This window comes from Mauremys reevesii, linkage group 1, assembly GCF_016161935.1.
Source record: "Mauremys reevesii isolate NIE-2019 linkage group 1, ASM1616193v1, whole genome shotgun sequence".
Lineage (NCBI taxonomy): Eukaryota > Metazoa > Chordata > Testudines > Geoemydidae > Mauremys > Mauremys reevesii.
This window is the reverse complement of record NC_052623.1, coordinates 339624677-339641054: the sequence shown is the minus strand read 5'-3', so window position 1 is coordinate 339641054 and position 16378 is coordinate 339624677. Positions and strand designations below refer to the sequence as shown.

The following is a 16378-nucleotide window of genomic DNA, read 5'->3' as shown; positions in this document are numbered from 1 at the left end:
CAGCTGGTACGGGAACCCACAAGGGGAGAGGCAACTCTCGATTTAGTCCTGCGTGGAGCGCAGGAGCTGGTCCAAGAGGTAACTATAACTGGACCACTTGGAAATAGTGACCATAATATAACAACATTTAACATCCCTGTGGTGGGAAGAACACCTCTACAGCCCAGCCCTGTGGCATTTAATTTAAAAAGGGGGAACTATGCAAAAATGAGGGGGTTAGTTAAACAGAAGTTAAAAAGGTACAGTGACTAAAGTGAAATCCCTGCAAGCTGCATGGATGCTTTTCAAAGACACCATAATAGAGGCCCAACTTAAATGTATACCCTAAATTAAAAACCACAGTAAAAGAACTAAAAAAGAGCCACCATGGCTTAACAACCATGTAAAAGAAGCCGTGAGAGCTAAAAAGGCATCTTTTAAAAAGTGGAAGTCAAATTCTAGTGAGGTAAATAGAAAGGAACATAAACACTGCCTAATTAAGTGTAAAAATGTAATAAGAAAAGCCAAAGAGGAGTTTGAAGAACAGCTAGCTGAAAACTCAAAAGGTAATAAAATGTTTTTTGAGTACATCAGAAGCAGGAAGCCTGCTAAACAACCAGTGGGGCCCCTGGACGATTGAGATACAAAAGGAGCGCTTAAGGACGATAAAGACATTGCAGAGAAACTACATGGATTCTTTGCTTCAGTCTTCACGGCTGAGGATGTTAGGGAGATTCCCAAACCTGAGCTGGCTTTTGTAGGTGACAAATTGGAGGAATTGTCACAGATTGAGGTGTCACTAGAGGAGGTTTTGGAATTAATTGATAAACTCAACATTAACAAGTCACCAGGACCAGATGGCATTCATCCAAGAGTTCTAAAAGAACTCAAATGTGAAGTTGCAGAACTATTAACTATGGTTTGTAACCTGTCTTTAAATCGGCTTCTGTTCCCAAAGACTGGAAGATAGCTAATGTAACGCCAATATTTAAAAAGGGCTCTAGAGGTGATCCCAGCAATTACAGACCAGTAAATCCAACGTCAGTACCGGGCAAATTAGTCGAAACAATAGTAAAGAATAAAATTGTCAGACACCTATAAGAACATAAATTGTTGGGCAAAAGGCAACATGGTTTCTTTAAAGGGAAATCATGTTTTGCTAATCTATTAGAGTTCTTTGAAGGGGTCAACAAACGTGGACAAGGGGGATCCGGTGGACATAGTGTACTTAGATTTCCAGAAAGCCTTTGACAAGTTCCCTCACCAAAGGCTCTTACGTAAATTAAGTTATCATGGGATAAGAGGGAAGATCCTTTCATGGATTGGGAAGTGGTTAAAGACAGGGAACAAAGAGTAGGAATAAATGGTAAATTCTCAGAATCCCCCAAGGGTCAGTCCTAGGACCAGTCCTATTCAACTTGTTCATAAATGATCTGGAGAAAGAGGTAAAAAGTGAGGTGGCAAAGTTTCCAGATGATACTAAACTGCTCAAGATAGTTAAGACCAAAGCAGACTGCGAAGAACTTCAAAAAGATCTCACAAAACTAAGTGATTGGGCAACAAAATGGCAAATGAAATTTATATGTGGATAAATGTAAAGTAATGTACATGGGAAGAAATAACCCCAACTATACATACAATATGATGGGGGCTAATTCAGCTACAACGAATCAGGAAAAAGATCTTGGAGTCATTGTGGATAGTTCGCTGAAGACATCTACGCAGTGTCCAGCAGCAGTCAAAAAAGCAAACAGGATGTTAGGAATAATTAAAAAGGGGATAGAAAATAAGACAGAGAGTATCTTATTGCCCTTATATAAATCCATGGTACGCCCACATCTTGAATACTGCATACAGATATGGTCTCCTCATCTCTGTAGATGAGCGGACTCACCCTGTGGCACCGCCTGATGGTGACTTCCAGGAATTAGCTCTTTCAAGTTCCAGAGCACTCTCTGCAAGCTGGTGATCCACCTGTCCTCTGGCCCCCGTGTCCCTCTCTGGACCCGGTGCCCTTTTACATGGGATGCTGCCCCCTGGCAGTAACCCCTTTCTCTCAGGGTCTCCCCTCCCTGGGAAACCCCCACCCTCTATCCAAACCTTGCCTCAGTATATGGCTACTGCCAGTCATTGTCTAGCCCCTGCGCCCTGGGGCAGACTGCAGTATCAGCCTACTCATCACCGGCAAGGTTGGGTTTGGACCTGCTGCCTTGGCCTACCCCTGGGCTGCCCTCTGCAACCCCCAGTACCTTTTAGCACAATGCTAGGCCACAGCCTGGGGCTTTCCAGGCTGGAGCTCCCCAGCTCCTCTGCCTTTCCCCAGCCCTGCTTCACTCAGGTATCCTGTGTCCAGCTCCCTGCAGCCAGGCCCATCTCCCTCTATGGCTAGAGAGAGACTGTTCTGCCCCTGGCTTCTCTGCCTATATAGGGCCAGCTGAGTCTGTTTGGGGCGTGGCCCCAGCTGCAGCCCCTTCCCCCAATCAGCCCAGCCTAAAAGCTGCTTTCTTCAGCCACAGCCCCTCCCCGGGCTGTTTTTAACCCTTCAGGGCAGGAGCGGGGGTCCACCCCACTACAATCTCAAAAAAGATATACTGGCACAAGAAAAGGTTCAGAGAAGGGCAACTAAAATGATTAGGGATTTGGAATGGGTCCCATATGAGGAGAGAAAAGAGGCTAGGCCTTTTCAGCTTGGAAAAGAGGAGACTAAGTGGGGATATGATAGAGGTATATAAAATCATGACTGATGTAGAGAAAGTAAATAAGGAAAAGTTATTTACTTATTCCCATAATACAAGAACTAGGGGCACCAACTTAAATTAATGGGCAGCAGGTTTAAAACAAATAAAAGTAAATTCTTCTTCACACAGCGCACAGTCAACTTGTGGAACTCCTTGCCTGAGAGGGCTGTCAAGGTTAGGACTATAACAGCATTTAAAAGAGAACTGTATAAATTCATGGAGGTTAAGTCTGTTAATAGATATTCTTCTTCGAGTGCTTGCTCATATCGATTCCAATTAGGTGTGCGCGCACCGCGTGCACGTTCGTCGGAAGATTTTTACCCTAGCAACACTCGGTGGGTCGGCTGGGCGCCCCCTGGAGTGGCGCTGCTATGGTGCCGGATATATACCCCTGCCGACCCATCCGCCCCTCTTTTCCTTCTTACCGCCCATGTCGGTCGTTGGAACAGTGGAGCGCGGCTTAGCTGACCTCCACTTCCCTAGCTACTCGTAGTTCTCTCGTTAATTCTTGTGTATATAGTTCAGATTTATGTAGTTATAGTTAACTTTATTCGTTGGTACTATAGTTAGTGTATATAGTTCACAGGTGTTCGGGGATTATCCCCTTCCCCGCACCCGGTGCCGGAGCCTATGCCCGGTTCACCGGGTTTCAAACCATGCTCGGCCTGCCACAAGCCGATGCCGATGGGAGATCCCCACGACTCCTGTCTTAAGTGCCTCGGGGAATCTCACCTAACAGATAAGAGCCACATTTGTAAGGCCTTTAAGCCGAGAACAAAAGGGGGAGCGGGACTTTCGTCTCAAGCAGCTCCTGATGGAGGCAGCTCTTACTCCTCCGCCTTCAGCACCGAGCGCTGGACAGTCTTCAAGAAGCGCTCCCTCGGCACCTGATCGCCGGTACCGCCAAGGCCTCTCGGCACCGGACGTCGCTGGCACCAAAGTCCGCTCGGCACCGATCCCTCTCCCCAAGGGTGAAGAGGCACAAGACTCCTGCTGCGTCAGAGCCACCTGCTTCACAGCCCGAGCGCTATACTAAGTTGGACCGCCCGGCACCGATACCTCCTGTGGCACCGATAATATCGGCACCATCGATTCCGGCCACGCAAGAGCCGTCGAGTCCCGTGCCCGAAAGCTCCCCAGTGCGAGCCGTGGTTGAGCTCACTATTAAGCTGCGTCAGAGCTGCCTGCTCCGCAGCCCAAGCGCTATACTAAGTTGGACCTCCTGTGGCACCGACGATATCGGCACCGTCGATTCTGGCCACGCAAGAGCTGTCGAGTCCGGTGCCTGAAAGCTCCCCGGTGCGAGCCGTGGTTGAGCTCACTATTCCCTCCACGCCGGAGACATTTTTCACGGCGAGGGAGCTGATTGCAATGACAGCGCCTGCGCTGCCTCAACCCCCGGCACCGCCAGCGCGGGTTATATAGTCGATCGGCAAGCCTGCCTTGATCAGACCACCCTCCATTGGCACCGCAGAGCGGCACCGTTCACAATCGCGGTACCGCAGACGTTCTTGGTCCCATCGCCAATTCAGGTCCCGACGCCGCTCGCAGTCCCAGCACCGTTCTCCACTTCGGTACCGGTCGTACTCGCGGCACCGGTCAGCATCCCGTTCGCCGGCCCGGTACACTCGGCACCGATTCAGCTCCCGGTACTGCTCCAGGCACCGGGACTCCCGTAGCCACTCCCTACATCGAGCCTCGAGATCTCGGTCGACCTCCCGGCACCGCTCCGGTGGCAGGTCCTGTTCTCGCTCCCGCCCGGTACCAGTCCCCGGTGCCGCGTCGAGCGACGTCAGCTAGAGAGGGAGACTCTACCAAGGGCTTTTCAGCTCCTCCATGGCCTTCCACACATGCATCAGTGTCGTCCCGTGCTGACACTTCATATGCACAGTACTGTGTTTCGGATGTGCCCACCAGAGTCTTCCAGGAGCCCTATCAGTGGTCATTCTGGACACCTTGGGCGTACCACCAGGCCAAAGGCGTACCTGTGATACCATCTCGCTCTGTTCCGTCAGACCACTGGGTGCCACAGGTGACAGTTAGCACCGGAACAGGAGGTTGTCCAGGAGCACGAGCCCACACAGGACCCGCTTGTCCCCGTCCTTTCTTTTTCCTCCTCCCCAGATGAGGCGGTGGCAGGAGCGTCCTCCTCGGGCCCTCCTCCAATCGACTTGAAGGCCCATCAGGACCTCCTGAGACGGGTGGCACTCAATATGAACCTCCAAGTGGAGGAAATCTCGGACATAGAGGATCCGGTCTTAGCCATTCTGTCAGCTGACGCCACCACTATAGTGGCCCTACCGTTCATTCGGATGATCCAGGCCAATGCGGATATCATCTGGCAGTCTCCAGCCACTATCCCGCCCGCGGGCAGGGGAGTCAAACGCAAGTACATCGTACCCTCCAGGGGGCACGAGTACCTATATGTCCATCCTCCACCCTGCTCCCTTGTCATCCAGTCCGTCAATGAGATGGAACGCCATGGCCAGCAGGCACCAGCCCCTAAATCGAAGGAGGCTAGGCGAATGGTCTTACTGGGCCGTAAGGTGTACTTGGCAGGGGCCCTGCAACTCCACGTAGCAAACCGGCAAGCCCTGCTTAGCCGCTACAATCACAACACCTGGACGGCGGGGGGTGGGGGGGGCAAATTTGCGGAGTCGGTTCCTCAGCACTCCCGTCAAGAGTTTGCTGCCCTCCTCGAAGAAGGGAAGAAAGTGGCGAGCACTTCCCTCCAGGCCTCGTTGGATGCAGCTGGCTCCGCTGCCTCGGGTGTTGCCATGAGGCGCATTTCATGGCTCCAGGTGTCGAGCCTTCCCACAGAGCTGCTGCATGCTATACAGGACTTACCCTTCGATAGCAAAGGCTTGTTCTCCAAAAAAAAACCCCAAAAAAACAAAAAAAAACCCTGACCCTACGCTGCAAAGCCTAAAGGACAGCAGGGTCACTATGCGCTCTCTTGGCATGCACACACCGGTGACTCAGTGCCGACCGTTCCGTCCCCAGCCTCACTGCCCTTACCCTGCGTCTACACAAAGACAGGATTTTGCCAACAGGTGTGGCCGAGGCAGTCGTAGGCGTCAGTCAGGACCCCAAGGGGGCCAAAATCAGGGTCCCTCTAAACCACCAATGGGGCAAAACCCTGACTTTTGAAGGCACGCCCGAGGACGGTGTACCAGTTATTACCCAGGATCCGTTCCCTCCCTTGTACGACCGCCTCCAGTTTATTTCGTCCCCCACCTACCACAAGTAATTCCTCTTCCAAGAAGTGTGGACGCTCCTCACCATCAGAGCTATAGAGGAGGGACCAAAGGACGAAAAGGGCAAGGGGTTCTACTCCCACTATTTCCTAATCCCCAAGGCAAAGGGAGGTCTCAGACCTATCCTAGACCTGCGGGAACTCAACAACTTCATGATAAAGCTGAAGTTCCGCATGGTATCCATGGGGACCGTCATCCCATCCTTGCATCCTGGAGACTGGTATACCGCCCTTGATATGAAGGGCACGTATTTTCACGTCGCCATTTATCCTCCACACAGAAAGTACCTCCGGTTTCTGGCCAACCATCATCATTTCCAGTTTACAGTCCTTCCGTTTGGCCTCTCTACAGCCCCAAGACTGTTCAAAGTGCATGGCTGTACTCACTGCCTCCTTCCGCCGCCGTTGGATACACGTTTTTCCGTATCTAGACGATTGGCTCATTCGAGGAACCTCCGAGGCCCAAGTTACCAGTCATGTGGGCATCGTCAAGGACCTATTCCTGCATCTAGGCCTGATGATCAATATAGAGAAATCCACTCTGATTCCCACACAGAGAATAGAATTCATTGGGGCCATCCTGGACTCCAATCTCTCCAGAGCCTGCTCGCCTCAGCCTTGGTTTCAGGCGATGGTAATAATTATACAAGGTCTATGGAACTTCCCCACAACTTCGGCTCGTACGTGCCTAGGTCTCCTGGGTCACATGGCTGCCTGCACGTTTGTAACCAAACATGCCGGGCTTTGCCTCCGTCCACTCCAATCGTGGCTCACCTCGCTGTACCACCCGGGCAGAGACAGCATAGACATGATCGTCTCGATCCCCCCAAGCATCCTAGGTTCCCTCGACTGGTGGTCAACACCCTCCCTGGTGTGTGCAGGGATGCCGTTCCATCCACCTCACCCCTCGGTGTCCCTCATGACGGACACCTCATCTCTCGGCTAGGGTGCCCTCCTTTGTCAGTTTCGCACTCAGAGCCTTTGGTCACCTCAAGAGCTGCCCTTGCACAGCAATGTCCGAGAGCTGAGAGCAGTCCGCCTTGCGTGCCAGGCGTTTCAGCAGCACCTACAAGGCCATTGTGTCTCAGTGTTCACAGACAACACAGTGGCCATGTATTACATAAACAAGCAGAGAGGAGCACGGTCCTCCCCTCTTTGCAGGAAGCTATCCAGCTCTCGGACTTCTGCATAGCCCAATCGATAGGCCTGGTAGCGTCCTTTCTCCCAGGGGTCCGGAACACTCTGGCGGATCGCCTCAGCAGATCCTTCTTGTCTCACGAGTGGTCGATTCATCCGGACATTTTTCATTCCGTTTTCCAGAAATGGGGCTTTCCCCGCATAGACCTCTCCGCTTCTCGCGAGAACAGGAAGTGCCAGACGTTCTGTTCATTCCAAGGCCTCTCCCCGGGCTCGATCTTGGATGCTTTTCTGATACCGCGGACGAGCCATCTGCTGTATGCTTTTTCCACCGTTCCCGCTGGTTCACAGGGTCCTGCTAAAACTCCGCAAGGACAGAGCGCACCCGATCATGATCGCTCCAGTGTGGCCCAGGCAGCACTGGTACACCATATTGCTAGACTTGTCGATAGCCAACCCGATTCCCCTGCCTCTTTGCCCAGACCTCATAACACAGGATCACGGTCAACTTCACCACCCAGACCTGCAATCCCTGCACCTCACAGCATGGCTGCTGCGTGGCTAAACCGATCCGAGTTATGTTGCTCTGCCTCGGTTCAACAGATTCTCCTGAGTGGTAGGAAACCTTCCACTCGGTTAACATATCTGGCCAAGTGGAAGCATTTCTCCTGCTGGTGCGAAACGCACAATGTTACTCCCACCGAGGTCCCGATCCATTCCATCTTGGACTACCTCTGCTCAAACGGCAGGGCCTGGCGGTGTCATCATTGAGGGTACACTTGGCAGCCATCTCTACCTTCCACCCAGGGGAGAGTGGCCGCTCCGTATTCTCGCACCCTATGGTTTCTAGGTTCCTCAAGGGCTTGGAGCGCTTATACCCCCAAGTTTGCCGCCCCGCCCAAACCTGGGATCTCAACCTGGTTCTAACCAGACTTATGACTGCCCCATTTGAGCCACTGGCAACCTGCTCACTGCTATACCTGTCCTGGAAGACAGTTTTCCTTGTAGCCATTGCATCGGCCAGGCGAGTCTCCGAGCTTCAGGCTCTCATGGTGGACCCACCGTATACGGTGTTTCACAAGGACAAGGTGCAGTTGTCACCACATCCGGCCTTCCTCCCTAAGGTGGGTCAGCCTTTCATATCAACCAGGATATTTTCCTTCCGGTCTTCTTTCCGAAGCCACACTCATCGCGAAGGGAGCAACAATTGCACTCCCTGCACGTCCATAGGCCGCTCACATTTTATATCGAGCGGACAAAGCCCTTTCGTAAAACGCCTCAACTCTTCGTCGTACTGGCAGACCGAATGAAGGGCCTACCTGTCTCCTCCCAGAGGATTTCATCTTGGGTGACATTGTGCATCCACACCGGCTGTGACTTGGCCCATGTTCCATCGAGCCACCTCACTGCACGTTCCACCAGGGCTCGGGCTTCTTCTGCTGCCTTCCTGGCTCACGTGCCCTTCCAGGAGATATGTCGCGCAGCTACCTGGTCCTCGGTCCACACCTTTGCCTCACATTATGCACTGGTCCAACTGTCCAGAGATGATGCAGCCTTTGACTCAGCAGTTTTGCATTCTGCAAATCTCACTCCAACCCCACCGCCTACTTAAGGCTTGGGAATCACCTAATTGGAATCGATATGAGCAAGCACTCGAAGAAGAAAAGACGGTTACTCACCTTTGTAACTGTTGTTCTTCGAGATGTGTTGCTCATATCCATTCCAAACCCGCCCTCCTTCCCCACTGTCGGAGTAGCCGGCAAGAAAGGAACTGAGGGGCGGATGGGTCGGCAGGGGTATATATCCAGCGCCATAGCGGTGCCACTCCAGGGGGCGCCCAGCCGACCCACCGATGTTGCTAGGGTAAAAATCTTCCGACGAACGTGCACGCGCTGCGCGCACACCTAATTGGAATGGATATGAGCAACACATCTCGAAGAACAACAGTTACAAAGGTGAGTAACCGTCTTGTAGCCAGGATGGGTAAGGAATGGTATTCCTAGCCTCTGTTTGTCAGAGGGTGGAAATGGGTGACAGGAGAGAGATCACTTGAGCATTGCCTGTTGGGTTCACTCCCTCTGGGAAACCTGGCATTGGCCACTGTCGGTAGACAGGATACTGGGCTAGATGGACCTTTGGTCTGACCCAGTATGGCCATTCTTATATTCTTATGTTATGTTCTTATGATTTTTGACTACAGGAAGGCTCACACTGCTAGTAGGGAAAGAAAGTGGCAAAAAAGGATTCTTGGTGGTGAGGGAAAATCCATGCTGCAAATGATTAGTAAAAAGGTAACAGGGAAAAAATGCCCCAGTTAAAACATCCTGATTCAGGACTAAGTAGTGTTATGAATTGGAAAAGAACAGGTCCAATGTCTGACAGTGCTGGCAGATGGGAAGAAGTGTGTGAAAATTATGTGTAAATAACAGAATGATTGTGAAAGAAAGAGAAGTTCCGGGCAGCCTTCCATGAAGTTAAATTCTTTGAAAAGGTTATCCAGCCGTATTCTGGAGCAGGAAAAGGAGTATGGAAGCAGCTTGCTATCAAATGATCTAAAACTAATACTTGGGAGAAAATAACAGAGATGGCCATGACTCAGAGATTCTTCATCACTATGTTTTACTCTTATGGATGCGCTTATACAAGGAATCTTGGGGTGAAGGTTCACAGAAAATTCCAGAACAACTAAGTTCCTTTAGTGAAGTTGGTGAGTGAGGGAAAACAGCTTCACTGAGTCCGATTCTGCTCTCACACCATTTTTTTACTGGTGTGATTCCATTTGTTTCAGTGGTGCCACCCCTTACGTGTAAATCAGAATAGAATCAGTCTCTCGCTTATTCCTCCTCTCACCTCTCTTTCGCCAGCCAGTGAGACTCTCTGAAATGGAAGTGGCATGCAGTCAAAATACCACATTTTTCAATCTAGCAGGTGCAGCACCCTTAATGTAATGTGCCAGAGTAGTGCATATTATTCATGATTCTCATATAGACAATGGAAAGCTACAACACATCAGGGATATCCACAGTGTGATCTTCCCAGCCATCTGCTCTAACACAAAGGTGAAGGAAAAACTGAATACTGAGTAACTCCTATAGGTGGACATCCACCTAGTTCACCAGTATCCTAACCAGATGCTATTTTCACTAATCTGACACATTCCCTTTCATATTATACCCAGTTTTGCTTTAAGCCCAGGGCTTTCCTATGTGCTTTATCTAAGAAGCGAGTTGTGCCCCTTCCTTTCAATGTCCAGCTGCAGACACCCTCATTCTGTACTTAAAGATCTCAAACTTATTAATAGCATAAACCATTTCTTGGGATATACCTCCTTTGCAGCATTTCAGTGATGTGAGACTAAGTATCAGAAATGTGCTATAGAGTATTGTTTGTTGATGAACTCACATCAGAAGAAACCATCACTGATAATGGCCTTTCTAATGGTGCTCACTTTAAGGAAGAAACTTATGCAACAGAGTACACTCCTCACTTATTTGTTGACCAGCAACCTTTGGAATTTTGAACTTCTAGGGTACAATCAACAAAACGTCAAGCTACTAGAACTGAAGCTGACAAATGAAAGGAGTAGTCTGCTGCTACTGGTAAAGAACAGAAGCAAATGCAAGGCATTTTCTTTGCAAGGAATGATATAACGATTTTAGAAGCACTTTAATACTTATAAAAAAATATCCCTGGTCTTCCACTAACCTGGCTTGTCTTGGCAGTTTAACCTCTTGGAGCAGTGAAAAAAACACAGGATCTCCCATCTTCCCCTCTGAAATAACTCCTTGATTTTCCAGAGAGAGGTTTTAAAATCTGTCTGACAAGTGTTGTTGCAAATCAAGTTTTTAGGTAGATAATGGCTAAAACACTCTATATACAGATTAAGGATTTTTCAAAACCAGGCCCTTTGATGGTTCTTGTAATACAGGTGGCTCGTTTCATGTTTAACTACATTGGTAAGAGGACTTAGAACCCTGCCGGGAAATGGTGACTGATCGTTGCTGGCTGACTGTGGCAGGTGTGGCTCATTAACTCCACCGTGATATAAGCGAGTGGCTCTTTGGGCAGAGAAAATAGGGGTCTAGGTTGGGGAAATCTTTGCAGGGAACCTTAGGAGGAGCCAAGTTTAGGACAAAAGCTTCGGTTGAAGTTTATTTTAGTTATGTGTTATTGGAGTTGCCAAACCCCATAAGTCTGGACATAATACAATGGGCCAGACCCTTATGTGGTCTAAATCAAAGTAGCTTCAATGGAGCTAAACCAGATTACATCAGTTGCAAGTTTGGCCTAGCAAACGTAGTTCTAAGATCTAGAGGCAGGGGCTGTGTCTTTGTCTTCTACAGCACAGATCAGTCTTTCAGTGCATTTCCAACACTGAATAATAAGCTTTCCAATCGGTATACTCTGAGCATTTCATTTTGCAGGAGCCAGATATAACTTATTCCATCTGTCATGAGATATTTAAGAAGGTAGACAGAGAGCATAAATAAAGAGAACATGGATCCTTCTCACCTTGATACAGAATAAAACCACTGCAAAATCTAAAAGCTTTGCCTGCTGGGGTGGTGCATTGGTCTGTAAGCTGATTTACTCAGCTACCTGAGAATCTCTCTGGCATAAGAGGAAATCCTCAGGTGGTACTGATTGGGCGGGGTGGGGGAGGGAGAGAGAACATGGCTGGAGCACCTACTGGTCCCTGGGTAGTCAGGCATAAATTACACCAGCCTGGGGACTTGAGGAACCATAAGGGTGTCATAAAGCCAATTTATCTCTTGCATCCGAAGAAGTGGGTATTCACCCACGAAAGCTCATGCTGCAAAACGTCTGTTAGTCTATAAGGTGCCACAGGATTCTTTGTTGCTTTTACAAAGCCAATTTAGTTACCCTCTGCCTCCAGTGCATCAAGTGCATCTCAGCCAAATCAGGAGTTAGGGCTGTGATCCTAAGGACATCTGTTACACTGACAGACCCCGGTCTTCGGCGGGCAGGATCGAACCTGGGACCTCTGGAGCTTAGTGCATGAGCCAAAAGCCACATGACTGTTAGCTAAGGCTGTAGTGCAGACTCGGTCTCTCTCTCTAAGTGGTCTTGGTGCCACTAGATGGGACAGAACACCACACCACAGTCCAAGAGCTATGATCCCTGGTTGGCATAAGGCGCCCTTGGGGGCCATTATCAGCTAGTGCCAGTTAGAGCGGTGTGAGGTCAAAAGTGGCCCCTAACCAGCACCAGAATTGGAGAACGTAATGGTGGTGTCTAGCTTGGCCAGACCTGAAGAGCAAGCTAGAGTTTGTACAGGGTATTTAGTAAGTCAATACAAGATTTGATTCCAGCACTTGAATATAGCAATATTTGGTCTGGCAGAGTACACTCCTGAAGGTGTGCTCACAGAGAGAGTACTGGGAATGGCAATTTTTTGAAATAGGCTCCCTTGTCTTACCACAAAGATTTCACTGCTCTTCCATCTCTCCTTGCAGTAAAGTGGTGTTTGAAAAAAAAACCAACCAGTATTGTCAATGCAAAGAATTAAATACGTTAATTTTAGGCCAGATAAACAGAGTGATGTAGGGCTCACTAGTAGTTTCACAGTTATTTCTCATCTGAATGCGCACATATCCTGCATTTTTTATGGTGAGTGACCACCTTGATTCTGGGAGTATTTGTCTTTGTTTTTACAAGGGTATTTTAGGTATACCTTCTATCACACTTTATTTAAAAATTCAGATTGTTGCCTCCAAGAATATTTGTAATGGCACTTTAGGGAAAACGATGTATTTGAGATCAAAATCCATCCTGCAATGTAGTTCAACAAGTGACAGGCTAAAATGTAGATTATTTCATTAGAGAGTTAACATCAACTAATGCTGAACTATCTCATTTTCTTGCCAACAGGAAGATTCGTCAGACTGTGGTGGGGTCTCTGGACTGAGCCCATCACTCTGGTCTCTGATAGGAATCCAGTTTGTCCTGCTTTGGCTGTTATCTGGCAGCAGACATTGCCAGTTATGACCCTGTGAAACCAAAACCTGCATAACTAATCAAGACCCTGCCAAAACGTTAGCCCTCAGTTTCATTGTCAAAGGGTCAGCTATTCAGGCAGCAGAAGAACAGCAATGCCCATAACTTGGTATCAGTCTATGTGAACGATTTATAAAGGCACCCACAGTGGCTGCATGTTGGAGTGTCAGATCGTTAAACATGTGTGAATGCTGCATCATCTCTGCCATCAGAACAGAATTCTATATGTGCTTTATTGAGGAATCTAAGATTTTTGTGTTCATTGTTGTATCGTTGATGACTTCATGTAAAAGGGCTCCCCTTAAAATAGCGTATGTATGATATGATTTCCATTTATTTTGATCTTAGCATTGAATTTGTTGCAGACCCTATATGCTTTTACATGAACACTTGTGAAATCATATTTCTTTAACCCTCCTCTTTTATTGTATTAATACCATTACAGCTGCTTTGAACATCAGTTGTGTCCAGAATATAAATAGTTGGCAGACTTCAGTTTGTACAAAACAGCTTAGTGAATTGAAAATATTGGCTAGTCTTCTCCAGAAGTTCACCATGACTGAAATGCCTTACAATGAGTGGTTTATTCTGCCAAAATTAATCAAAACAGGTGGCTAGCAAAGTTTTGGTAGGTTCATAAACTGTTGGTTTTAAAATAAAATAAAACAAAAAAGCAAGAAAGAAGCTAATGAATTTTGAAATATAAAGGTGTTTGACAGTTTGATATTTTATCTAACCGAGTGATTTTCCTCCTGAACTCAGTGTCATGTCCCTTTCAGAAAGCTGTTAATTTCCATGTAATGATCAGTGCTCTCTTCACAGTGCAGTTACGTAACGCTAGCCAAATCCTTCAAAATGCTCAAACGAAAAAGCTTGTGAATACAAAATGTCTTTGTGATTATTGAATGTTGGTTTCCAAGGGTATTTTGCATGATGATGCTGCTACTTTATTGTTTTAAAGTTTGTTTTCTTGAATGGTAGAGTATAGTCCATTGAAAAGGTAACTGAGTGATTCTTTTGTTGTGTGAGAAACTGAACACTGCAATGTGATGCAATTAAATAATCTTAAAGTATATTGTTAAACAGAGCTCTGAATATACTGTGCAATGACAAAGCTAAGAAAGTAGCGTAAATTTCGTTGGCTGGACAAAAGGGATGAGATGGATTTTATACAGATTAGTGCTCTCACATGAAAACCTATGTACAGATATTTTAAGTATATAAAAATCAGATTTGACACATTTATTTTTGAAGAGTATATGTTGTTCTGAGATTCATGCCAGGTTCCCCTTTTGTTTTCATGACACGGTAGCACCCCTTAATGTTTAAACTCCTACTATTGCTATTTTATATCGAATATAGCAAGCTTAGTAGAGCAAGATTTCCTGGCTGCTGAAATTAGAACGAAATCTGAACAAATGGGGAGCCTTGAATCTATATGTATGCACATTGATACTTGATTGTGAATAACAATAAAAACAATTGTTTTATACAAACTTGTTGGTGATACAAATTGGTGCAGTAAATTATAATATTACACTGTAGAATAGTGTACATGCAAAATATGATTTGCGCTTTTTTCTAGTTTTCAGAACTAAACAGTATTGCAAGACAGCTAAACCAATGAATGTGCAACTCTGCTGACATTGTGCAATTCTGCTAACAGCTGCAATATGCTAATATTTACATGGTACAATACATTTGTTCTTTAAAAAATGAAAATGCAAAGCGTTGGTATGTATATGCTGGCAAATGACTACTATAATCTTGAACATGTCAAAAGCTTACAGAAATTATTAGGCATGCCTCAATATGCCATGAAAATTGAAGAAGCCACTCAAACCTATGGCATGGCTTACAAGATGAAATGACTACATGTAGCTGTGCCTATGATTGGTTGTTGTTTTTTTCATATTACCCTTGGTTCCAGCTGTGTATGTTCCCATGTTTAGGATTACAGTGCTGGGGAAAATAAAAAAAACCTATTATTTAATTATCATAATTAACTGTTTAATATCTCTAAGAAATTCATTTGATTAAAAGTACAATTAACTGAGTTGGGTGTATCCAGTTCTCTAGTGAAAAGGAGCTGATTTCAGCAGCATGGGATGAGGATAAGTGGGGAATTTTCCCCGCCAGTAGTGTTGCTGGTAGGGCTGTCAATTGATTAAAAAAATTAATCACTATTAATCACATGATAAAAAAAAATAATTGTGATTAATTGCACTGTTAATTATAGAATAGGATTTATTGAAATATATTTGGATGTTGTCTACATTTTCAAATATATTGATTTCAATTACAACACAGAATACAAAGTTTACAGTGTTCACTTTATATTTATTTTTATTACAAATATTAACACTGTAAAAACAAAAGAAATTGTATTTTTCAATTCACCTAATACAAGTACTGCAATGCAATCTGTGTACCATGAAAGTTGAACTTACAAATGTAGAATCATGTACAAAAAAAGACCTCCATTCAAAAACAAAACAATGTCAAATTTTAGATCCTGCAAGTCCACTCAGTACTACTTCTTCTTCAGCCAATTGCTTAAACAAACAAGTTTGTTTATGTTTGGAGCAGATAATGCTGCACACTTCTTGTTTACAGTGTGACTTGAAAATGAGAACAGGCATTCTCATGGCACTGTTGTAGCCGGTGTTGCAAGACATTTATGTACCAGATGCGCTAAAGATTCATATGTCTCTTCATTCTTCAACCACCATTCCATGGGACACGCATCCATGCTGATGATGGTTTCTGCTCAATAACAATCCAAAGCAGCTTTCTTTTTTGGTGGTTTGGGTACTGTAGTTTCCGCACCAGTGTTGCTCTTTTAAGACTTCTGAGAGCATGCTCCACTCTCAGATTTTGAAAGGCACTTTAGATTCTTAAACCTTGGGTCGAGTGCTGTAGCTATCTTTAGAAATCTCACCATCGTACCTTCTTTGTGTTTTGTCAAATCTGCATATGCTGAGTCATCATCTGAGACTGCTATAACGTGAAATATATGGCAGAATGCGCGTAAAACGGAGCAGAAGACATACAGTTCTTCCCCAGGGAGATCAATCACAAATTTACTTAACGCTTTTTTTTTAACGAGCGTCATCAGCATGGTAGCATATCCTCTGGAATGGTGGCCGAAGCATGCAGGGACATATGAATGTTTAGCATATCTGGCATGTAAATACCTTACAATACCAGCTACAAAAGTGCCATGCAAATGCCTGTTCTCACTTTCAGG

At 46.4% G+C, this 16378-nt stretch overlaps 1 protein-coding gene across 6 annotated transcripts in view; it reads left to right on the top strand.

Moving 5' to 3' along the window:
* CACNA2D1 (calcium voltage-gated channel auxiliary subunit alpha2delta 1) overlaps positions 1 to 15432 on the top strand; it is a 658833-nt gene extending 643401 nt beyond the window's left edge. For all 6 annotated transcript variants that reach the window (XM_039518654.1, XM_039518644.1, XM_039518662.1 and 3 more), the window contains one exon: positions 13003 to 15432. In XM_039518654.1, the coding sequence (XP_039374588.1) occupies positions 13003 to 13039 (37 nt within the window). In that variant the 3' untranslated portion in view covers positions 13040 to 15432. The remainder of the gene's footprint in view (positions 1 to 13002) is intronic.
* The last annotated feature ends 946 nt before the right edge of the window (positions 15433 to 16378 follow it).